The sequence below is a fragment of the Sus scrofa genome, chromosome 16 (genome assembly GCF_000003025.6).
Source record: "Sus scrofa isolate TJ Tabasco breed Duroc chromosome 16, Sscrofa11.1, whole genome shotgun sequence".
In the NCBI taxonomy this organism is placed as follows: Eukaryota; Metazoa; Chordata; class Mammalia; order Artiodactyla; family Suidae; genus Sus; species Sus scrofa.
In genome coordinates, this window is record NC_010458.4 from 48,585,724 (window position 1) to 48,610,105 (window position 24,382).

Below are 24,382 nucleotides of genomic sequence, written 5' to 3' on the forward strand. Positions count from 1 at the left end.
GGGGGCTGAGAAAAGGAGTCTCTTCATTGCTTACACATTTGTTCTTTTGCGTTTTTAAACCAGGTAATATATGAAATGTTCAAAAATTTAAGTTGGAATTCATTATTATTATTATTTTAATTTTTTATGGCTAAATCTACCACTTAAGGAAGTTCCTGGGCCACAGCTTGAATCTGAGCCACAGCTGAGACCTACATCACGGTTTGGCAACACCGGGTCCTTTAACCCACTACGCTGGGCCAGGGATGGAATCCGAGCCTCCTCAGCGACCTGAGCCATTGCGGTCAGGTTCTTAACCCACTGTGCCACAGTGGGAACTCTAAGTTGGAACTGATTAAATGACTTTTAAACATTCTCTGAACAAATCAGAGGGGCTAGGTGCGCTGGCTCTAATTAATGATTTTCAGCCTGAGCTATTCCTATCCTGATGCCTTTTACCAGTACATCCATACAAATACTTGGTACTCCTGTGATTACGCTATTATCTCAGAGTCTAAAAAGACCTAGAATAATAGGCAACATACTCTCCAAACTAATTATTTCACTTCAATAATTTTATTACTTCTCATTGCTTCTAGAACTTATAATATGTGCACCCTTTCCCATCTCCCCACACTCTCAGCTCACAATTTTGTCTTACTTCCCTGAGTATAAAACAGAAGCAATTAAGAGACCTTCGTCTTCCTACCATCAAGTCTACCAGGTTAGCAGCATCTGTGCCCATATACCCTACCCCCCCCTTTTTTTTTAACAAAGTATGAATTTTATTAAACAGAAAGAAAAATTTTCTTTGACCTCCTATCTCCCTCTAGCTGCTTTGCCTTTGCTCTGCTCTCGTCAGCACCAAGACTTCTCAAAAGTTATCCCGGATACAAGCATTCCCACTTCCTTAGTTCCGTTCTCTCCTGAATTCACTCATATCAGATTTTAGTTTCCATCACCCTACTAACACCCAAAATCATCTCCACCTTGTTAAATCCAATGGTTAATTCTTCATCCTGATCTTACCTTATCCCTCACTAACGTTTCATACAGCTGACCATTCTATCCTTCATGAAATGCTTTTTTCCCCCTCTCTCTTTCTTGGGTTCCTCTGCAGGATCTCCTCTTCTTGACTTCCTAATGTTGCTCTGCTCTAAGTCTGAGGAGCCAACTCATTACCACCTGCTTGGTCCCTAGGCATCTTATTCTCCCTCTCTCTCTCACAGCTTTAAACATCATTTACAGATTACTGCCTCCACACATATATGCCTACCCTGACTTCTGCCTGTAACTCCAGACTTTTATTTCCAACTGCATAGGTGACATCTCCATGTGGGTGTCTAATGTTGTCTAAACATCACATGTCTCTCTTAAATCTCCAATCTCCCATTCCAAACCTTCTTTTCTCTAAGCCTTTCCCATCTCACTACCTGGCCACTATGTAGGCTGGCTTACTCAGGTCAAAAACTAAGACATCACCCCTGATCCCATTCTGTTTTCACACTCTGTAAACATATGACAGCAGATCACATAAGCTCTAGATCTGAAATTTAAATATATCTGTCTCACCACTACCAGTACTAACCTTTCACCTGCTGACTAGTCCCCTTAACTACTGTCCCTACTCCTACCATCTAATCTCCACAAAGGAGTCTGAGGGAGCCTTTTAAAAAATAAGAATTCCCATTGTGGCTCAGTGGTTATGAAGCAGACTAGTATTCATGAGGATATGGGTTCGATCCCTGGCCCTATTCAGTGGGTTAAGGATTCGGTGTTGTGGCGTGTTGTGGTGCAGGTTGCAGACGTGGCTTGGGTCTGGTGTGGCTGTGGCTGCGGCCAGCAGCTGTAGCTCTGATTCGATCTCTAGCCTGGGAACCTACATATGCCACGGGCGTGGACCTAAAAAGCAAAAAAAAGAAAAGATAAATCATATCCCATCATCTTCTTTTCTCAACCAGCCAATAGTTTCCTATCACATTTGAAAATAAAATCCAAAATATCTTCTATGACTTACAAATGCCTACATGAGCTATTCTGTATTTTTTTTCTGTCTTTTATACTTAGAAATAAAAATCCATGAGTGCAAGACTTAATTCACTAATATATTCTTAGAAGAGTTCTTAAGAGGCACTCAATAAACAGCTAAAGAAATAAAAGGAATAAAGTAAAGGAGGAAGAGAGGGTCAGGAAAAGAAAGGATCCACCGCAGATACCAAAATCCAAAGATACTCGAGGAGTTCCCGTCGTGGCGCAGTGGTTAACGAATCCGACTAGGAACCATGAGGTTGCGGGTTCGATCCCTGCCCTTGCTCAGTGGGTTAACAATCTGGCGTTGCCGTGAGCTGTGGTGTAGGTTGCAGACGTGGCTCGGATCCCGCGTTGCTGTGGCTCTGGCGTAGGCCGGTGGCTACAGCTCTGATTCGACCCCTAGCCTGGGAACCTCCATATGCCGCGGGAGCGGCCCAACAAATGGCAAAAAAAAAAAAGAGACAAAGATACTCGAGTCCCACAGTTGGCCTTCCACATCCGTGGATTCAACCCACGACATCACACAGCACTATGCTGAAATGAATCTATGTGTGAGTGGACCCGTAAAGTTCAAGCCCGTGTTGTTCAAGGGTCAGCTCGAATTGGAGTTCCAAGTTTTATTTACTCCCTGGTGGAAAAAATTAATATGAAGTAAAAAGGAGACAGGTATTTGTTGAAGACCTATTGCTGTGTACTTAACCAATTTTTTCTCTTTTCTTTCCCTGGGCAATGCTCTTAATGACTCAGTAGCTAGGAAAGGAATTTTGCAAAACCACTAAAACCCAATACAATATAAAAGTAATTACTTTTCTTATGATTACTTTAGAGAGACTGATACCTGTGGTGATTATTATTATTATCATTATTATTTTGCTTTTTAGGGCCTCACCCGTAGTATACAGAAGTTCCCAGGCTAGGGGTTGAATTGCAGCTGTAGCCGCTGGCCTACCCCACAGCAATAGCAACGTGGGATCCAAGCAGCGTCTGCAACCTACACCACAGCTCATGGCAACGTTGGATCCTCAACCCACTGAGCGAAGTCAGGGATTGAACCCGCATCCTCATGGATACTAGTCAGGTTCGTTACCGCTTAGCCACAACAGACTTTGTGATTAAAAATTTCAAAACAGACATACACACACAAAGATATTCCCTAAAACCTTTTCACACTGATGCAAATTAATATTATTAAATCTAACCGCTCAGAGAATATTAAAGAGCATTTCCATGATACCAAATCTTTATGGTCACTTCATAACAGAGGCTCTTGTGTTGATGATAGGCAATATAAAAAAATCAACTCCCTTTACTCAAAATTTAAACTAAAAAAAAAAAAAAAATGCAGCATTAGGATACACTAGCCTAATTAAAGTAGCCTCCGTTTCCCTGTGGATTTCATATAATGCACAATGTATACCTAAACACTGGGTTGAGTTGGCTTCTGCAGTGTGGTAGCCAAGATTCCATTTTAATCTTTTACACCAAGATATCCTCAGTCAAGCAAAATTGGCTGGGGCCTCAGAAAAGGCAACAGCTGCAGAGCCAGCATCTGATGAATAATATTTGCATACTATAAGTCAGAGAAAGGTTTGCTGCTACATATAATATGCAACCAATCACCTCACATGATAGCACTGGGGTGATGAATGAGGCAGAAAACTGCACGGAGCAGGGATGGCCAGGAAAGCTGGGGCAGGCAGCTGTGGTCTGCAGAGGGCCAGCGCCATAGGCTTCTGGACTGTAGCTTCAACAGTCAAAATAATCATACTTCATGTTTTAGCAAGGGGCCAGCAGATGCCCAGGTTTTACTCAAAGGGATGTGCCAAAGATGCTTTCTTGCTTCTCACTCAGCAACTCAGGAATATACACTGCAGTGGATGGTTGAGGTCAACAAAGATCATAAAGGAAAATGGGTCTGAAATGTGTGAATTCTTTATTTAACAAAGTGTAAAGCTATATAGACAATGTGGAAGTTAAGTCTGTAAAGTGAAAAGTACCAGTGTAAAAATGCTCTTTTTGTTTGAAGAAAACAATACCATTGATAATCTAATGACAAAGGATTTAATGAGGACCCTGCAGTATTCCAAATACTGGGGTGTAATCTTCATTATGGATTTGAACCTCTGAGAGGGTTTAAAATTTTAAAACATAAGATTCCTAGGCTTCATCCTAGAGGGTGACTCCAATTCCACTGGCTTGAGGTGTGTCCAGGGAAATACAAATCTTTAAACAAAAGATCCAAGAAACTGTGATACAGTCTTGCAAGCACACTCCAGTGCATTCATTGGAGAATTCCCACAGAAGGAACACGAAACAAGTCTTGGATGTTGGTCTTGAGTTTGGAGATGATATTTACTAAGCTGAATTCATTTCTGGAATAAGGTGGACTAAATATCCTTTTAAAAATTCCCCCTACTATAAAAACAAAACACCTAAATAAAAAAAAAATTTTTTTAAATATATGACTGAGCTTTCAAGAAGATAGCTATAATTGTCAGAGGCAAGATGGGGGCAGAAATCTTGAGTGTTTAAGGGAGTACCAAGCAGTCACTAGAGAGCATCTGCAGGTTCCCAGTGACACGGAGGAGTGGTTTTAATGACTTACAAGGAACAGAGATTAGAACCAAAGCCTTTATAAGGTGGGAAGCTGCTTCAGAGATCCGCAGGTAGAGCCTGGACGGCTGAGGGCTACACTCTAGTGAAGGCGAAGTAGAAAACAATGTATCCTGCAAAGGGAAACACTGTCTCCTGAGGATTCTAAACAACAAAGTCAGCCCCCACACCTCTGAGACCCTAGTTTGTACTTCCTATGTTATACAAGATTCAGTTACCAGAGGACTGTGTTTTAAGTGACTTAAAGAGTTGATTTTGTTACTTGAAACTGTAGGAAATACATCAATCTATGGTGACAGAAAGTATCAGTAGTTTCCTGGGAATGTGGGGAGCTAAGCAGGAAGAAGAGGAAAGGACTACAAAGAAGTAGGAGAAAACGTGGGGTGGTAGGCAATAGATGTGCTGATTATTTTGCTTGTAGTGATGATTTCATGGACTCACACACATGTACATGTCAAAGCTTGTCAAACTGTACATTTTAAATATATGCAGTATGTTCCACATAAACAATACATTAACAAAGCTGTAAAAAAGAAACAGGAAGAATAAGTTAAAGAGCAGGTTAGACACAGATGAAGTGAGAATTAGTGACCTGAAAGATCTACAAGAAATTACAAGAAATTAGAATGCAGCAAAGATACAGATGAAAAGTATACATTAAAAAGGGGGGGTTAAGAGATGTAGAAAATAGAATAATAGGGTCTAAAATACATTTAATTGAATTTCCAGAAGTTAATAAAAGAGAATGGGGAAAGGTGATACATGATGAGCTAATAGCTAAGTATTTTTTAGAAGTGATAATAGACATCCATTTTCAGACTCAGGAAGTACACAAAAAATCTACAGGCAATTAATCCCACACCGGACAAATAAGAGGACTTTAAAAGTAGCCAGAAAGTAAAGACAGATTACTAACAAAGTGAAAACAACTACACCAGTAAGTGTTTTCTCAATAAACAAGAGAAAACAGTAGAATAATATGCTGGGAGTAAATACAGTCAATATAGAATTAGATACCTAGCAAAACTATCTTTTAAGGTTAAAGGAAAAAAGACATTTTTAAAACAAAAACTGAAAGAATTTATTAGCAACAAATATTCACTAAAGGAACTTTTTACATATTGTGTCTTTTAGAAGATGTGTTTTTGGAAGAAGGAAAATAATCCTTTAAAGAAGACTGTATAGCACTGGGAACTATATCTAGTCACTTGTGATGGAGCATAATGTGAGAAAAAGAATGTCTATATGTATGTGTGACTGGGTCACTTTGCTGTACAGTAGAAAATTGACAGGACACTGTAAACTAACTACAATGGAAAAAACATCATTTAAAAAAAAGCAGACTTGAGATGCTAGAAAGAATGCTAAGTAAATAAAATTGTTTCAATGTGGGAGGAAATGGACTGTTTAGTAACGTCTTATGTGTGTGTGCGTGTTTTAAAGGATAAAATTTCAATATTAGACAATAATACACGGTTGGGATTATGTGACTGGACTAAAGGACTGCAGAGGACGACTAACACTAGAATTTAAGTTAAATATGCATGCTAGAAGTTATGCAGCAACCATATAAAAGACATTTAGAATGGTAAAATCTATCATTCTGAAAGAGTAGAAATAGAAGATACAATTTCTAATGGCGGAAAAAGGTAAAATCAGAAATAAAACATTTAATTCAGGAGGGCTCAGGAACCAATTCAGTCCAAGTCATCTTGAGGCCCTTACCCATGGCAGGATAACACAAGCAAATTTCTTATGGAATGCAGGGAGCTTCCCCCATCAGGCCTGCCCTCCTACCAGCACCCTACCCAGTTCCCTGGAATGGTTTTCTCCTGAGTCCTAGTCACTGAGGGCCCTAATCTGTAATTCAACAGCTGCTAACTGTCTAACGCTGAGAAGTTTCACCCTGTATCCCCCCAGTAGATCTGCACCATCCTAATGTCAAGAGATAATGCTTTAATTCAGTGTTTATTTCAACCCAAAAGAAGCCCATTACAGAAATAGTCTAAAACTGAAATCTTCTGATTTGAGCTGGAAAGCCCAAGAACTCCTAGGCTGTATAAAGCCTAGTTGGAGAACTAAGGCTCTTTCAATAAAAATATCAAATGCAGTGGATTAAAGTGTCTGGAATCCTTTTTTTTGTTTGTTTGTTTTTTTGGTCGTTTTGCCTTTTCCAGGGCTGCTCCTGCGGCATATGGAGGTTCCCAGGCTAGGGGTCTAATTGGAGCCGTAGCTGCCAGCCTACACCACAGCCACAGCAAGAGCAACATGGGAACTGAGCTGTGTCTGTAACCTACATCACAACTCATGGCAACGCCGGATCCTTAACCCACATGGAATCCATTTTGAGTTCATGATGATATATTTAAAAATAAAGCAAAACCTTTATTGATCATCTTTAGAGGATGGTAGGAAGTCAACTCATTATTTTCAAAGCTGCCCCTTCCGTACAAACTATATCTGAGGTTAACTAAACTGCTGATGAAAGGGAATTTTAAAAAATTTAAAAAAATTTTCTGGGTAATAAAGAAAAAATGACAGAATTAAAAGAGCAACATTTTGCAGCTTCTAATGAAATAAGCAATGATCACGAATGGCTCTAACATTAAACAGGGACAACCAAACGCTGTGTGCCCCTGACAACAGAAGACAACACTATCTATGAAGTATTCATACGAAAAAGAGAAACAAAGAAAACCCTCTGAATCTGATCAAGCCTCCTCTAATTACCAGTTTTCATAGGACATACGGGAGGTAGAGGAATATGTTAAACACAACCATAAGGATGAAAATAGCAAATCCAGAACACAGCAAACTACGAAAGACCTGTTTTCTTAAACAAATTGTAAGAGAGAGAGAAATCTATAGATTAAAATCATTTCAATATATTACATTGTATGGACCTTATCTGAATCCCATTTCAAATAACTCTAAAAAGAAATTTGTAAGATATTTGAGGAAATATGAACACTGATGAAATATTTAATGATGTTAAGGAATTACCAATTTTTAGATACGAAAATAGTACTATAGCTATTTTTTTTTTTAATCCTTACCTATAGAGGTCCATGTCAATATATACATAAAATGCAATAACAACTATTTGTTAAAAAGTAATCTAGTGATGGGGTAGGGATATGATGCAACAGGGAATTGGTAACTGCTGAAGCTGGGTTGTCTACTCTTGTACAATTCCATAAAAAATATTTTAAGAGGCAAGAGAAGGAGAGAACATAACTAATTGCACCGTAAAGATCTTACGTGAATAACCATTAAAAATTGTATTAAGAGTGTAGAGGAAATTTGAAAATTGTCTGGGTATTTCATATTTAAATGAGTATTAATATTTTATTTTAGTCTTTTTAGGGCCATACCCATGGCATATGGAAGTTCCCAGGCTAGGGGTTAAATTGGAGCTACAGCTGCCGGCCTATACCACAGCCACAGCAATGTAGGATATGAGCCGAGTTTGCAACCTACACCACAGCTCAAAGCAATGATATATCCTTAATCCACTGAGCGAGGCCAGGGATTGAACTCGTGTCCTCACAGATACTAGTCGGGTTCATTACCCCTGAGGCATGATGGGAACTCCTGATTATTAATATCTTAGATGTGATAGTGGTATTAAAAATATCCTTATCTTTTACAGGTACATATTGAATATAGATGGCTAAAATGATATACTGGTATCATTTGGGGATCAGCCTCAAAATAATTCGAAGGATCAGGACAAAGGAGAGATGAAATGAAGACTGGCCATGAACTGAAGCTGGGTGATGGGTAGAGGGGTTCCTTATACCATTCACTATACTTACATGTTTTATGCTTTCCGTTACAAAACCTTAAGAAACAATAATAACCTATGGTGTTAGAAGTCAGGAAAATGATTACCTTTGAACAGGGGAACGAGGGCCGCGATAAGGGCTCTGGAGTGGTAAGAATGTTCTATTACACGTGTTCATTTTGTGATAATTCATCCGTCTACACATTATGACTTGTGCGTTTTTCAGCATATATTACACTGCAGTCAAAAAATGAATTTTTTAAAGCAAAAGAACCACTGCTTCAGTGCAAGGGAAGAAAGGCACAGCTGATACTACAGCAATCACTAAAAAAAACCTATTTTTGACCAGAAAGGCAATATAATATTGTGTGGCCCTAAGCAAATGTTAGGATCTGGCCTCAGTTTCCTCATCCTAAGAGAAATAACAGCTGCCTTGGCCGGCTGTTGTGAACATTAAATGGAACGGTGCGTGCGAAGTGCTTAGCACGTAACCTGGCGCACAGCTAGCCCGGAACAGAGGCTGCCTTTTGACTTTTAAATCAAAGGATCCGGCTTGCATTCATGCATTCATGGCCTGCCTGCTTGCCCCCTAGACTGCAGCGAGGTATATATTGCACTACACAGCACTTCCGGTGTTAATCGAGACCTCCGTAGTAATAAACTACTCTCAGACAGGGAGCTGGACAGATCCCCATCACCCCTCCCCCAAGGCTCTAACAGAAAACCACTAATGAAACTGAAGAGAGGAGGCACCACAGCTGTAGGACCATCTGAGAGAAGTCGCATCTCCTCTGCAACATTCAGATGGACGCCCCACACCCACACCCAGGTATCTTCCCAACCCAGACGGGATACACTCCACCCCACCCCACCCCTAGCCCTCCAATAGGGAAGCACGGAGTAAAAGCCTCATATCGCCCCTCCTCCCTCCCCCAATCAGCACACCGCACCAGATCGCTGTACCCAATCACGGCGCTCCACATGCCGAGGGCAGCCCTCCTGCGCAGGCGTGCTCAGGAAGGCTTCCCAAAGGCCGGCGCCCAAACGCCAGCCTCCACTGGCTGCGAACCTCCGCAAAAGCCACACTGCCACCTACTGTCCGATCATGGGAATGCACCCTCAGGCGCACTGCCTGATTGTGGGGCCCATATAACTAGCCTAAAAGCTCAAATAAGTATTAGGGAAAATATACAGTATCACGTAAGCACAAAAATTGTAATCGCATTCTTCTATTACACAGAAGAAAAAAAAAAAAAACACTGTCTCTAACAGTCTCTCTTTCTTCGAAGCACTTCAAGTTTCAAAACCCTGTCTCACTTCCTTCACATCCTAAAGTTTGATACAGGGGGTAAAATCAAGGGACCTGGGAACTTATTCTTTCCACTTATTTTTGGAGCACATATTATATGTCAGGGTATCATCTGGGGCAGGCATTATCATCATCCCTAATTTATAGGTACAAGAACCAAGTTAAGTGACATGGTTTCTGAAAGCTGGCAGAACTAGGATTCACACCCAGATGTTTTTTCCCTCAAGTGCAGATTCTTCACATCACACTGCATAATGAAGGTACAAAGTGCTGTAAGAATACAGGGTGAGGAAAAATCATTTCTGACTGGATAGGAACTCAGGATATACAGAGAGAATTTCTGGCAGGATAGCATTCAGTAAATGGTAGCTAATACTGCTTTTGTAAGTACACTAATCTTAACAGAGAGGAGACAGTTACTTCCATGTGATATTTATTCACTGCAGATTATTATGCTCATTCTTTGGCAAATAGCATCTTCTTAGTCAGGAATCCATGGCAACATTACCAGATTTGTCTCTGAATAACAGAGTTGACTATAAATCCATACCAAGACACCAAATGTAATGGCCAGTTTCCTAATTTTCCCTTCATACCTAGGAAAGTATTAACAAAGGCTTTCCTAAAATCCTGTGTTCTCTTTTCCATACTTCCACAGCAATTTACTTATAATTCCTATATGGCACATCAGAACAAGCTTTGCAGTATAATTGAGTCCATGCTGCTTTCATCACTAGAACAGTGGTTCTCAAAAGAGAACTCTTTTAACATTCTAAGCCTTTTCAAGGACATTTCAGAATATAGAGAGGTCATCTGACTGAACCAATGGCTGCAGGGCATTACTAGCACTTACTGAGTAGAAGACAGGAAAATTAGTCTGCAATGCCAAGAATGACCCACACATCAAAACACTGTCCCTGCTGGGGCCAGAGGGGCCAGAGTTTTCAGTATGGAAGGCAGATACAAATATGGACTAGAGGAAGGCAAGGAAGAATGCTGGAGGGATAAACTGGAATTGGAAGTTTCAGTATAATCCATTACTTGTACGTATATGTAAGCCTATGTGCATGTATGTGTATATATGTTTGTTTACATGTATACAGATACATAGTTTTCTTAGCTTTTACACTGAATGAGCAAAGAAGCAAAAATTCCATAGTAGCAAGGGGACACCTAGTACATAAATCCTAGTTTCTAAAACTGTTCCCTGGTGCAAGGAACCAGTGTTCTCTGACCCTTGGACAAAACAGGTTTGAACTGTGCAGGTTCATTTATACACTAAATTTTTCACTACATGCACACTATCGGACTATTTGCATGATTCACAGTTGGTTGAAGCCAGGGATGGAAACTCGGCTAGGAAGAAACCACTTATCTGGAGAATCAACTATAACTTCTGTGTGGATTTTTGATTGTGTTGAGGGTGGATGCCCTTAACTGCCACTGCTCAAGGGTTAACTGTAATTGATTTCTGGGCTAGGGAGGAAGGGTACAAGAACATTAGGAGCCAGCTTGAAAGGGCTACTACTAGGCAAATCTGGGAGAACTGGACTACCAAAATAACTACGGTAATGAATCATTAAAAGGAAAAAAAAAAGGAGAAATCCACAATCCATGAAATCATGCTGGTAGTACACAGATAAACAGAGAAAGAAAGAAATGGGAGAGAAAGGAGGGTTCTTGCTTGTAGTAAATACTGAGTACTAACTAGTAAATATGGAGGTATTAATGAAGTTGGAAAACCATCATTTGCAACCATCATAGTAAAGATTGATTCTGCAGGTAAAATAGCCAGGCTGCATGGTAATTAACTATGTGATAAAAATGAACAACAAGTAAGAAAGAAAATAATCATTTACATAATTCAGAGAGATTAATCATCAAGGCAAAAATGAAACAGAAATTTGCAGAATAGAGAAAATGATTTGTCGTGTGTGAAACAATAGTCTAATTCTTTCTAAGGCTTAAAATGTGCTTATCTGAACTAGATTATCATAAAAGCATCATTTTACATATATATCATGTGAATATATGATAACAAACATGGAGTGACTGGAAATGGCACATATAATAGCCTGACAAGTACCTACCGAGGTGACAATCTTCTTTATCTCTTGCTTCCCATTTATGGCTGTCCACATACGCTGCAGAAAGCAGGCATCTTCTACCTGAGGAAAAAGACAGTTATCTCAATAGGCATGATTTCACCACAGGTTCAGTTTATGTATCTGTTTTATTAAACATATCTTCTATCATTTTTTTCCACTTACTTAAAGATCTATTTTGTAACTAACCAATATCACATAGTTTACAATTCAGTTCATGACACCATGCATTCAACCCCTAACAAGCAGAAGATGCAGAAAACCTGTTCCAATTTCTAGTGTTATGACTAAAAACATTAATTTTGTTCCTATAGGAGTTCCCATCGTGGTGCAGTGGTTAACGAATCCAACTAGGAACCATGAGGTTGCGGGTTCCATCCCTGCCCTTGCTCAGTGGGTTAAGGATCCCGTGTTGCTGTGGCTCTAGCGTAGGCTGGCAGCTACAGCTCCTATTAGACCCCTAGCCTGGGAACCTCCATATGCCGTGGGAGTGGCCCAAGAAATGGCAAAAAGACCAAAAAAAAAAAAAAAATTGTTCCTGTAACTTCAGGACTAGAAGCCATTAGGTTACACTGAGAGCCTACATGAGCCTTAAAATTCCTTCTTAGAACCCAGAATACTTGCTGAATGGTTGCTTAATTCATTAACTGGCTGCTTTATAATCAGTTGTCCTAGAAAATGTCCATCTGCCTTGGATCAGCATATTTACCCTTATTTCACATAAAGGAAAGAGTACTATCATACCCAGTAACCCAGCACCTTAGCGTTAAATAAGAGAAAAGTAGGCCAAATTTGGAGTAACCCACAAGATGAAATCCGTCACAATGACTGGCATATGGCAGTGCTCAATAAACATGAACTCAAGGAATGAATGAGAAAGAATGAATGGCAACTTAATCAAAATTAAAGTCTTTTGTGCTTCAAAGAACACCAAGAAAGTGAAAGGATAACTGAGAATGGGAGGAAATATTTGCAAATCATTTATCTGATCAGGGTCTTGTACCCAGAATATATAGATAATTCTCACAACTCAAATTTGAAAAAGACAACCCAACAGAAAAATGGGCAAAGGATTTGAACAGACAGTTCTAAAACAACAACAACAATAATAATACACACACATACGGCCAACAAGTACATGGAAAGATGGTTAGTATCATTTTCCATTAGTGAAATGCAAAAAACACTGAAATACCACTCCACAGCCATTTAGGATGGCTATAATCAAAAAGGCAGATAATAACTGCCATTGATAAGGATGCAGAGAAACTAGAACCCTCATATTCTGCAGATGAGAATGTAAAATGGTACAGCCACATTGGAAAAGTTTGGCGGTTCTGTAAAATGTTAACTTAAGAGTTATTAAATAACCTAGATATATATCCAAGAGAAATGAAATCATGTATCCACACACAAAAAAAATGTACACAAATGTTCTTAGCAATACTATTCATAATAGCCAAAAAGTGGAAACAATGCAAATATCCATCAACTGATAAATGGATAAAGAAAATGTAGCATATTCTTACAAAGGAATTACTGATACATGCTACGTATAGATGAACGTGGAAAACATTATGCTCATGAGAAAGAAGCTGGTCAGGAGTTTCCATCACAGCGCAGCAGAAATGAGTATGACTAGGAAATATGAGGTTGCAGGTTTGATCCCTGGCCTCACTCAGTGGGTTAAAGATCCGGCATTGCGGTGAGCTGTGGTGTAGGTCGCAGACACGGCTCGGATCTGGCGTTGCTGTGGCTGTGGTGTAGACTGGCAGCTGTAGCTCCAATTCAACCCCTAGCCTGAGAACCTCTATATGCTGTGGGTGCAGCCCTAAAAAAGCAAAAGAAAAATTCCATTTTATGAAATGTTCACAATAGGCAAATCTATAGACACAGCAGTGTATTGGTTGCCTCGATCTGGAGGGTAGGGGGTCAGGAAAGCTTGCAGGGGAAATGGAGAGGTGACTGCTAATGGTTTTGTTTTTGTTTTGAGGTGATAAATGTGTCCTAAATTGATTGTGGTGATGGCGGCTGCAGAATCCTGAGGAAAGACAAAAAAAAAAAAAAAAAAAAAAATGAATTGAATACTTTACATGGGTAAATTGTATATACGTCAAATCTCAATAAGGCTGTTTAAAAAAAAAAATGAATGGCAGATAACTACCTCAAGGTTACAGCAGATGAAGCCAAACATAACTAGATAGCAAGGGACCAGATTAAACAGAATATCTGCAATGCTATTGTTATTCTCTTTCCATCTCCCAACTAAAACAAATATAAACACATCCTTGCGTGTTTATACACAAAAACCAGTCCCTCCTTTACCTTAGGCAGGTGAGACCTTTACCAGGATAAAGCTTAAGCAATGATGCAGTAACATTAAAAGGGTTCCAAAGGCTGGGGATCTAAGACTTTTTTTTTAAACAGTAACTATTAAAAAGTACCTATGTTGGGAGTTCTCTGGTGGTGAAGGGATTTAAGGATCTGGGGTTGTCACTTCTGTGGCTCAGGTTTAATCCTTGGAATGCTGCCAGCATGGCCAAAAAAGAAAAAAAAAAAGTGCCCATATTTCAAATGGATTATTTTTTTATTTTATTTTATTTATTTATTTATTTATTTTGTCTTTTTAGCTATTTCTTGGGCCGCTCCCACGGCATATGGAGGTTCCCAGGCTAGGGGTCGAATCGGAGCTGCAGCCACCGGCCTACGCCAGAGCCACAGCAACGCGGGATCCGAGCCGCGTCTGCAACCTACACCACAGCTCATGGCAACGCCGGATCGTTAACCCACTGAGCAAGGGCAGGGACCGAACCCGCAACCTCATGGTTCCTAGTCGGATTCATTAACCACTGCGCCACGAGGGGAACTCTGGATTGTTTTTTTAAATGATTAATTTTTTAAATGATTAAATTAATTTTGGAATTTAGAAGACATTTTTTCATAGAAATGATGTTATAAATTGTCAATTACATTCCTAGATCTGCCAAGAAGGATGAATAAAATCTGGCATTACATTGGGTGTGTAGGTCAGGAGTGAGCTAACCTGAGACTTAGTTTGAGTTTTACCAGCTGGTAGAAACCTTCAAACTCTGCAGTTCCAAGTGAAGGAGCTGAGCTGGGTGACGTTTTAAGGTCCCTGCACGCTCAGTCTGACACAGAATCAAAAGAATCAATTCAGACAACCCATTCCTAATTTCTAGCAGCATTTCCATGCAAACTAATTCCAGTATCTAAAACCAGGTAGATCTTTTGTGGGAAGAGCAGCCCTTTTCTATGTGAGCATGAATGAGGAGGGGGCTGTTAAGCTATATATTCCAAGCTACCAGTGATTTACATATTCTCTACTTGTTGTTATTAGACTTTCTCCTATAGTCTCCGTTTCTTCTTCTAGCATGTGCTTTATTCTAGCATAAGAAATCAGCCCTCCTTATTCTAAAGTTAGGACAGACAATTGTCTAGACCAATGTTTACGAGTTTTGAAATGGGAGACAAAAAAGCAGGGGAGGTGATGGTAGGGAAAGGCAGGAGTCCCACAATGCCTTGTGTGCAGTTGTTCAAGGGGATCGAATGAACTTTAAACAAGTTAAATTAGGACTATTAAATTTGCAAAAGATAAGCCCAGTAATTTTCATATATACAAATTTTTAATTAATTTTTAAAATTGAAGCATAGTTGATTTACAATGTTATGTCAGTTTTAAGTGTACAGCAAAGTGACTTATACGTGTGTGTATGTATATGTGTGTACACATATGTGTGTGTACATGTGTGTGTGTGTACATGTGTGTGTGTGTGTATGTATATATATATATATATATATATATATATATATATATTTTGGATCCTTTTCCCTTATAGATTATTACAAAGTATTGAGTATAGTTCCCTGTGCTATACAGTAGGTCACTGCTGACCATCTATTTTATGTATAGTAGTGTGGATATGTTAATCCCAAATGAATTTTAAACACTTGCTTTATAAGAAAGTAACCATTTTCCATCTCCATTGACAGCAGAACAAAAGGAAATGCATATAAGGATGAAGAATTTAGACTTGGCAATGTTAAATTCTCCTAATAAAAAACCAATGACAAACAGAGGAATGAGTTGCCAAGCATTGTAGGCAGAACAGTGTCCCCTCAAGAGACGTCTATGTCCTATTCCCCAGGACCTGTTAATGTTAGGTACATGGCAAAGGGGAGTTAAGGCTACAGATGAAATTAATATCAGCAGACCTTAAAATGAGGCAACTGTCCTGAGCTATCCAGGTGGGTTCAGAGTAATCACAGGTCCTTAAAAAGTGGAAGGGGGAAACAGTGATAATTGAAGGACAGTGATATAAGAAAGGCCTGACTTGCAACTGTTCACTTTGAAGATGTTTGAGAAAGGGACCATCGGCCAAGCAATGTAGGTGTTTCTAGAAAAGGGAAAAGACAAGGAATCAGACTCTTCCCTAGAGTCATTCCTTAAGAAAATACATCCCTCTCAACACCTTAATTTTAGCACAGGAAGACCCTGTGTCAGACTTCTGACCTACAGAACAGTAAGGTAATAAATCTGTGTTGTTTTAAGCCACCAAATTTGTGGTAATTTGTTACAGCAACAATAGGAAATTATTGCACCTTAAGACAAACAGATAAGAGTTCCCGTCGTGTCGCAGGGGAAAGGAATCTGACTAGGAACCATAAGGTTATGGATTTGATCCCTGGCCTCATTCAGTGGGTTAAGGATCTGGCATTGCCCTGAGCTGTGGTGTAGGTCACAGACACAGCTCGGATCCTGCATTGCTATGGCTGTGGTGTAGGCTGGTAGCTATAGCTCCGATTGGACCCCTAGCCTGGGAACCTCCATATGCCTTGGGTGTGGCCCTAAAAAGGAAAAAAAAAAAGGACAGATGTTCCATTTCTGTAAGCCTCTTAAGGCATGCCATTCATCTTTCTGAGATACTTTTAAATGACCTAATTTAAATTTCATTCCATCTCTATAATGTAGTTGGGAGGTCTGTATATTAAAAACAAAGAATTTCTATTAAGTCAGAACATTACATTGAGTGGACAATGGCAAAATGGAAAATCTAGATCAGCTTCTCAGACTTTAATGTGCATATGAATCTTGATATAATGCAGATCCTGATTCAGTAAGTCTGGGGTGGGGACAGAGATTCTGCATGTCTAAGAGTTCCCAGGAAATGCTGATGATGTTGACCCTCAGACAACACTGAAGTAGCAAAGGGATTGGATGGTATCAGTCTCACAAGGTTAGATCTCTAAGCCTGTCTAATCCACTCTGAAAATGCCACTCAAGAGTATATACAAACCCTTATTAAACCTGCTTATCCCTTCGGCCCGTCAATTTTTGGAGCAACAACATTCTAAGATAACTATCCACAATGAAAAGTATTTCCTCTATTAAATTCTGAAAAGATACCTCCTGAGACCAGAATATCAAAGCTTAGTAAAAACTTATTTATTTCACAGTTATTTTGGCCTTTGGCAAAACGTCTCCAAATATATTCTCCATCCAAAGGGAAGCAGCGTGATTGTGAACACAGACAGGCTTTGGAGTCACAGTCTTAAGTATGAATCCTAACCTTGCTAATAAATATTATGAAAATGTGAGCAAATTACCCCAAGTCTCTGAGCCTCTCCATATGTAAAAATGAGGAAATACTGTATCATAACTTAAATGAGGACGTATATTACGTGCCTAGCCTAATGGCCACTACGTGGTTAAGTGTCCAGTAAGTTTCCTTCTCTAGCTTCTTCATGTACTTAAGTCACTTTTTTGACTCATCTTAAGAAATCATTCTTTCATCATTTTAGTTGCCCTTGCCCATTATGCTGTAAGGAGAATCAGTGGATGCACCAAGTATTTTCCTCTTTTATCCTGTAATGGTTCAAGATGTTTTGCTGACTTAAAGCTCCTTATCAGCATTTTCAAATCACCAGTGGTCCATAATGTAGTATCCTACCTACTTATATTACTTGCCTTTAACCTCCTAATTAGAGTTCCCGATTTCAAGACTCTCTTCATCTGTGGTCTAACCCAGTGCCTGTGCAATATAACTGTGTAATTAAAGAGAGGTTCAGTTCTGAGCTGTCCAATACAGTGGCCGCTAGCCACAGGTGTTAGTGGTTTGAGCCACCATTGAGCACTTAAAATGTAGCTAATGTTACCAAGGAACAGAATTTTTTAATTTAACTCTAATTTAAATAGCCACATGTAGCTAGTTGCTACTACAATGGAATAGCACAGGTGTAACCTACCACAAGTTCACCAGTTCAAACTAAGACCAAAGTGCTAACTGGAAATTCTCTCATTTCACCCTTATCTAATTCCCATTCCTTCATTAAAACGATTAGCCCCAAACATCCTAAGCAACTCTGATACTTTCCCTGATAGACAATCCAAGGTCTTGCTTAAATTGAAAAGCATTTACTAACAACTACAATTAAATAGCTCCAATAGTTAATTCGGAGGTGCCAATTCTGAACATCAGCTAGGTCAACCAGTAAAATCTCAGAAAACTTCTGGCGGCCAACTATGAGGTTTCACCTTCATATTTAAAGGCCTGTGAGCAAAACTGTTGATTTTTAATAAGGGCTAGAGGAGGTATGTTAGAAAGAGGAGATAACAGGCACTGGAAAAATCAATTGTGATTATTGCAACTTAATCATATAACCAGATACAGCTGTCAGGATTTAGCTTCTGTAAATTAAAACTTTTTTTTCCAATGTCTTTATGAGCAGCAGATCCTTTAAACAGGTTTTGAGTAAGCTGTCCTTCACACAGCTATCAAAGTATTTTAAAAGTAACTTAGCATTTTCTGCCGGGATGGAAAACTTTAGCAAAGAAAGGCTCATCAAAAGTTGTGCCCTGGGTCATCAGGTAAGGTGAGGTTAGTACTGAGAAATTCCTCCACCAAGTGAAAACCTGGGGTCTGACCCCGTGGGAGGCGGTGAAAACATTCACGGAGTCCCTCTAAGCAAACTCAACAAGGAGAAAATTTTCATAGCCCCAGGGGTGAAATTTAGGCTTTTCAGGGACAGCAAAAAGATAACCATGCTAACACAAACATACGCAAATCTTTCTTGCCGAAACGTCCTGTACTCTGGGCGGGGAGACACTATTGGGTAAGCAGAAGGGTCGGTCAGAGACCTTACCTCCCCCTTTCTGTGCTAATGAAAGCTCCAACGCTTTCTCTAGCAACTAGATTCCAAAAGCACTTCCTCTTCCCTGTATTCAAGGAACAGAGGTTTCAGGAACCTAATAAAGCAGCCCCACGAAAGCAGTAGCCACCAACCTGCCAGGGAGAGTTGAGGCAGCGACACTTTCCGCGCCCGCAGGATCCCGCGCCGCACTATGGAGGACGCCATCTTGGAGCATACCAAAGGGAATGCCGGCGCGGGGGTTGCCGGTAGACGAGGGGGTGGAGTCGAGTCGACGCTCCGTCGTCCCCCCCCAGTTCCCTCAGTTGGCGCAGCCCTTGACAACATGGCTGCCGCCTTTCGGTCCTCGCAGCAAGTTCTGCTGCTGCGGAGTTTGGTGTGGCCCGGGGTCTTGGACTCAGGCTCCACGTGCTGCCGCTGCCCTCTCGGAGGTATCCGCGGTCTCGGGCCATGAAGGAGGGGAGGGATGGGACAGAATGGAGCTTTACATCCCAGCAGGCATCTCTTTGGAGAAAGAAGAGCGCCTCAGTCACTCACTGACCTAGTGCAAGCGAGCATACCCTCCTCGCCCTTTGCGCTTTGCGCGTGGGTGCAGTGGTAACTTCTGGGTGTCGTGGACGCCCGTGTGCCTGGGAAGCAAAGGAAAGCTGGGCTGGGGTTTGATCTTGGGGCTGGACTACTTCCTCGGATGGCGCTATGCTGCTCTCCGGAACACCCCTGCCTCTTGGGGTATTCTGTTCTGCAGAATTTGGGAGGGGAGGTCTAACTCTCCAAGTTTGGAGTCCAGCTTTGCAGCTAACAGTCTGAAAGACCTTGAGCAGGTTTCTTTATTTGTAAAATTATCCCTTAATATGAAAATGATTAAGTTTGAAAATACTGGTGAGTGATAATAAAATATCTAACACTTTGTGTCAGGCGTTACTCTAATGCATTTTACATACATTCATTCCTTTTCTCCTCGCAACACCCAGTGAGAAAGGTGCTGTTCTTTTCTCCCCTTACAGGATGGAGAAAGGCTAAGTAATTTGCCCAAGGTCAAAGGGAACTGGTATAAGAAGGATTTGAACACAGGCCGCCCAAGAATAGAGCCCTGTAGTAACCACTCATCTGGGCTGCCCTTTTGGAAATCAGCAGTAATTTTTCTTGTTATTTTGCCATCACAGTACACAGAGCTCTTTTAGCGGACAAGTCTTTGGCCAAGCATCCTAAAGAAATGGTGTTGCTCAAACTCACATTTCTACTAAGTTGTGGTCAGTGATTTTTGGTGTATCTAGAGGACATCAAGAGGGCAAATCTGAGAGGCCGTACCTCGGACAGTACTGAGAATTTCAGTGGTCACACTAACTTTTCCCACTACCCTGTATGATTCTACCTAGATAAACCCAATCTAGGTATACCTGTTTTGTTGTCTGTCTTTCAGATCCCAGATTCCTGTCCATCTCCATACACAATGAATCACTAGCTCCTTTTACACGTATGTGAGGAATTTGCACTCTCTGGTAGTTTGGACATTTTTTTTCCTTGCTAGGGTGACTACTATATTTGTACCTATCTGGATGGTTTATTTAACTAAGCATGGATAAGACTGGTTATTAGAAAGAGACAGCCAAGCTCTACACATGTCATTTGCTAAGTATAAAACAGTTGATTTTTACTTTCTCTAATTATTAGCTAAAAGATACCTACTTACGGAGAATATTATGAAATTAAAAGAATTCCAGCATAAGAAGGTGGCTGTTGCATGTAATCTTCCTGGCACCAAAGGTAATCAAATCTCCTTTGTTAACTTTTTCATTGATCTGTCATTCATTCACCTTTTCCATCTTTATTCCTTTGTAATCACTCCTTCAGTGACCTTCCATCTCAGAAGAGATGGAGATGATGTATTCTTAGTTTCCTGGTCTACCCTTACATGCACCTTTCACCTCACTCTGTTTCTGCAGAATCTACCGTTTTCTCATCTTAGCCCTTCTCCCAGGATCGCAGAGAAATACTAAAACTAGTGCTGCAACCAGTCCCCTAGATTCATGCTGCTCAAAGTAAGGTCAAGGGTCAGCAGCACCTGAGAGCTTCACAGAGATGCCAAACCTCCAGACGATTTGTCTGCACAGTAACGTCCAAGAAGAACTGCTCCACATGACTGGCTTTCAAACTTTTTGATGTAACCCTCAGTAAAAAATACATTTTTCATCGCATCTCCAGTACACATACATACCTAGCTATATGTTAGTGAAATAAAATGAAACAGAACGGTGCTAAGTATGAAGGGGAAGCGGAGTGTTCAGTTTTCTGGCCACTTCATTGACAGTAATAAGGGCTAATTCTTTTTCTTTTCTTCTTTCTTTTTTTTTTTTTTTTTTTAAATCTTTTTAGGGCCACACCTGCAGCACATGGAATATCTCAGGCTAGGGGCTGAATCGGAGCTGCAGCTGCCAGCCTACACCACAGCTCACAGCAATGCCAGATCCTTAACCTACTGAGCAAAGCCAGGGATCAAACCCACATCCTCGTGGATACTAGTCAGGTTCTTAACCCGCTGAGCCACAACAGGAATTCCATTTTCATATTTTCTACTCTGTGCTGGAAGAATCAGTTAATAAATAAATAAATAAAGGTTTCTTGTAAAAATTAGCAAAACATGGTTCATTGTTGTGGCTGGGTGACAGGGAAGTAGTTCTCTCTACTTTTGGATAGGTTTGAAGTTTATTATGAAAGGCTAAATCCAGAGTTTCCGTCATGGCACAGTGGTTAACAAATCCAGCTAGGAACCATGAGGTTGCTGGTTCGATCTCTGGCCTTGCTCAGTGGGTTAAGGATCCGGCATTGCCATGAGCTGTGGTGTAGGTTGCAGACGCGACTCAGATCCCGCATTGCTGTGGCTCTGGCGTGGGCTGGCAGCCACAGCTCCGATTAGACCCCTAGCCTGGGAACCTCCATATGTTACAGGTGTGGCCCTGGAAGAGACCAAAAAAAAAAAAAAAGAAAAAAGCTAAATCCACAGCACTATCACTCTAGGTTCTATTCCCTTTCAGCGTCTGAGAAATCTTGTATTCATTCTCTCTTTTCTGCACATTTTGAGTTTTTCCCAGTACTTGATATTCCTTTATAGATACAAGACTCCATTTAAATAAATCTTTTTTTTGTCCTTAACTTTTCAGCTATCCTTCTTCTCACTGTCAGATGTTTATGAGCACCTAATAAACTCATCAAGCTCCTTTCTTCCCTTCTTTCCCGGTCCAGCCCTGCAGACATCAGTCTTCCTCCACCGCTCTGATATATATATATATATATATATATATATATATATATATATATATATACACACATACGCAATGTTATGTAAAATATATGTATGTTATAGAAAACCACCTGTAGAACAAGAAGATATGAGCGAAGGAAAAGAGATTAGTCTCCACCTTAGTAGACTCCATCTAGATTTTACCTCAGTCTTTTCTTTTTACCTCCAGTCATCTGGAGCTCTGTGAAGTTTGCAGAGTTCAGGCTTCATGTTACCATCTAGTTATTATTCCAGTTGTCAGTCCTTCTAGGGCCGTGGCAGTTGTGCATATGTTCTGAAAGGCAATTAATACAATGAGTGCCAGTCTACTCCACTGTCAGGTATTTATAAGATCCTAGTCCACATTTCATCATTATAAGCAAGGGTTTTATATTTTACAGTGAGTTGCATGTTTATGGGAAAAAGTGCTGAAAATGGGGTGTGCTCTTTTCTATAAATTCATATGTAGCCATAGTATATGATAGACTGCCCCATAACACAGCTTTTCATCAAGAGTTTATTATTGTACTTCACTTTGGAGCCAAAAGTTGTTTTTTGGGGGGGGGGGGGCAGAGTGGGAGTGATATATCCAACTACATGAGCTACTGTAGGTATTAAAATCTTAGAAACTTTGAATGAAATTCCACTTTGTCCAGATTGGGAGAAGTAGAAATTTATTTTAGTTTAGAGCATATGTTTTTTATTTCCTTTATTGTAATCTACAAAATACAGAAATAAAGGCAGTAGCCTTTCTACAGTTTTATGAACTGTATTTTCAAGCAAAACATACAGGTTACAACTTACTGCTTACCTAAATTCATTTTAGTACTTCGTGCATTCTTTCATTTTTTTCATGGTGACCATCAGAAGAAAAAAATCTTATTCTAACTTCTTAAATATATCATAGTGAATAATGGACCATTTTGCTCTAACATGCCATTATGTTTAAGGTATTATTTCCAAGACTGATTATAATAGTTGGGGGATTTAATAAAGAAACCACTATTTTGGAAAATGACATTTTACTATTTTCAGTGTATATCACAATTGATGTCATTATTTTTCTTTAAAAGATTTCTTCATGTTTATGAAATGGCCTTTGTTTTTTTTTTTAAGTTTTGAATTGTGTCTTAATCTCTCCATATTTAACTATTCATTTACAAAAGCACTGACGCCATGATTATGGGAGGCTGCTATGTATCAAGGCAGCTAATATTAGACCAAGATAGAGCTGGTTTCTAAAAGTGTCATTAGCTCAGTTCTCCCAAACATAGTATTTCTATTTCAGTGGTACAAAAGAATGTTTTAGACCATAGCATAAAGAATAAGGGATTTAACCAACTAGGAACCATGAAGTTGCGGGTTCGATCCCTGGCCTTGCTCAGTGGGTTAAGGATCCGACGTTGCCGTGAGCTGTGGTGTAGGCCGCAGACGCGGCTCAGATCCCATGTTGCTATGGTTCTGGTATAGGCCGGAGGCTACAGCTCTGATTAGACCCCTAGCCTGGGAACGTCCGTGTGCCATGGGAGTGGCCCTAGAAAAGGCAAAAAGACAAAAATAAATAAGGGATTTTTAAAAAAAGACCCCACGGTGGTACTCTGTTATATACCACGTCACATACAAACTCCTCCCCTTCTAGAAACTCACCCTTTCTAGATAGAATCCAGTATAATTTCCTGTTCATCTAGTCACCACCTTTCCCCCCAGTTCTGTGCTATTTCTCATGCTGATTCCCATATGAAAAATGCCCCATCCCCTCAGTGTCCCCAACCCTGCCTGGCCCCTACCTTCCTCTCAGTACCTCTCCACTTCCCCCAGACCTGGTCTATTTCTCCCATCCTGATTTCTCTCTTCTCTCCTGCTCTGTTTATGGTCAGTCATGTGTCACCTACTCTGTCATTATTTTCAGACAGCTTTGTGTAAATACAGCTTCTTGAGTACCCTTTAAGCTCTTTCAGGGCAGGAACCATACCTTATCCTTCCTGGTGTGTCTCACACAAAGAAGGATACCTCTGAATATGAGTCTACAATAAGCACTTAAATCTTGATTGATTTGTTTCAAAATACAAATTATATCTACTGAAAGTTTGGACTTATTAAGGTTTAAGATGTAT

At 40.1% G+C, this 24,382-nt stretch overlaps 2 protein-coding genes across 4 annotated transcripts in view; one reads left to right on the plus strand and one right to left on the minus strand.

Annotated features, from left to right (window-relative positions):
- Positions 1-24,382, minus strand: part of MRPS27 (mitochondrial ribosomal protein S27) — a 133,508-nt gene that overhangs the window by 76,660 nt on the left and 32,466 nt on the right. The window contains exons 4-6 of one of the 2 annotated variants that reach the window (XM_021076728.1): positions 22,434-22,563; positions 19,126-19,495; positions 11,810-11,887 (exon numbers count right to left, since the gene is read on the minus strand). In XM_021076728.1, coding sequence (XP_020932387.1) covers positions 11,810-11,887; positions 19,126-19,318 — 271 coding nt within the window. In that variant the 5' untranslated portion in view covers positions 19,319-19,495; positions 22,434-22,563. Of the gene's footprint in view, positions 1-11,809; positions 11,888-19,125; positions 19,496-22,433; positions 22,564-24,382 lie in introns of those variants that run through there. The other variant, XM_021076729.1, reaches the window with a different exon arrangement.
- The window catches only part of PTCD2 (pentatricopeptide repeat domain 2), a 30,941-nt gene continuing 25,849 nt past the window's right edge, over positions 19,291-24,382 (plus strand). The window contains exons 1-2 of one of the 2 annotated variants that reach the window (XM_021076726.1): positions 19,291-19,422; positions 20,663-20,755. In XM_021076726.1, coding sequence (XP_020932385.1) covers positions 19,317-19,422; positions 20,663-20,755 — 199 coding nt within the window. In that variant the 5' untranslated portion in view covers positions 19,291-19,316. The remainder of the gene's footprint in view (positions 19,423-20,662; positions 20,756-24,382) is intronic. The other variant, XM_021076727.1, reaches the window with a different exon arrangement.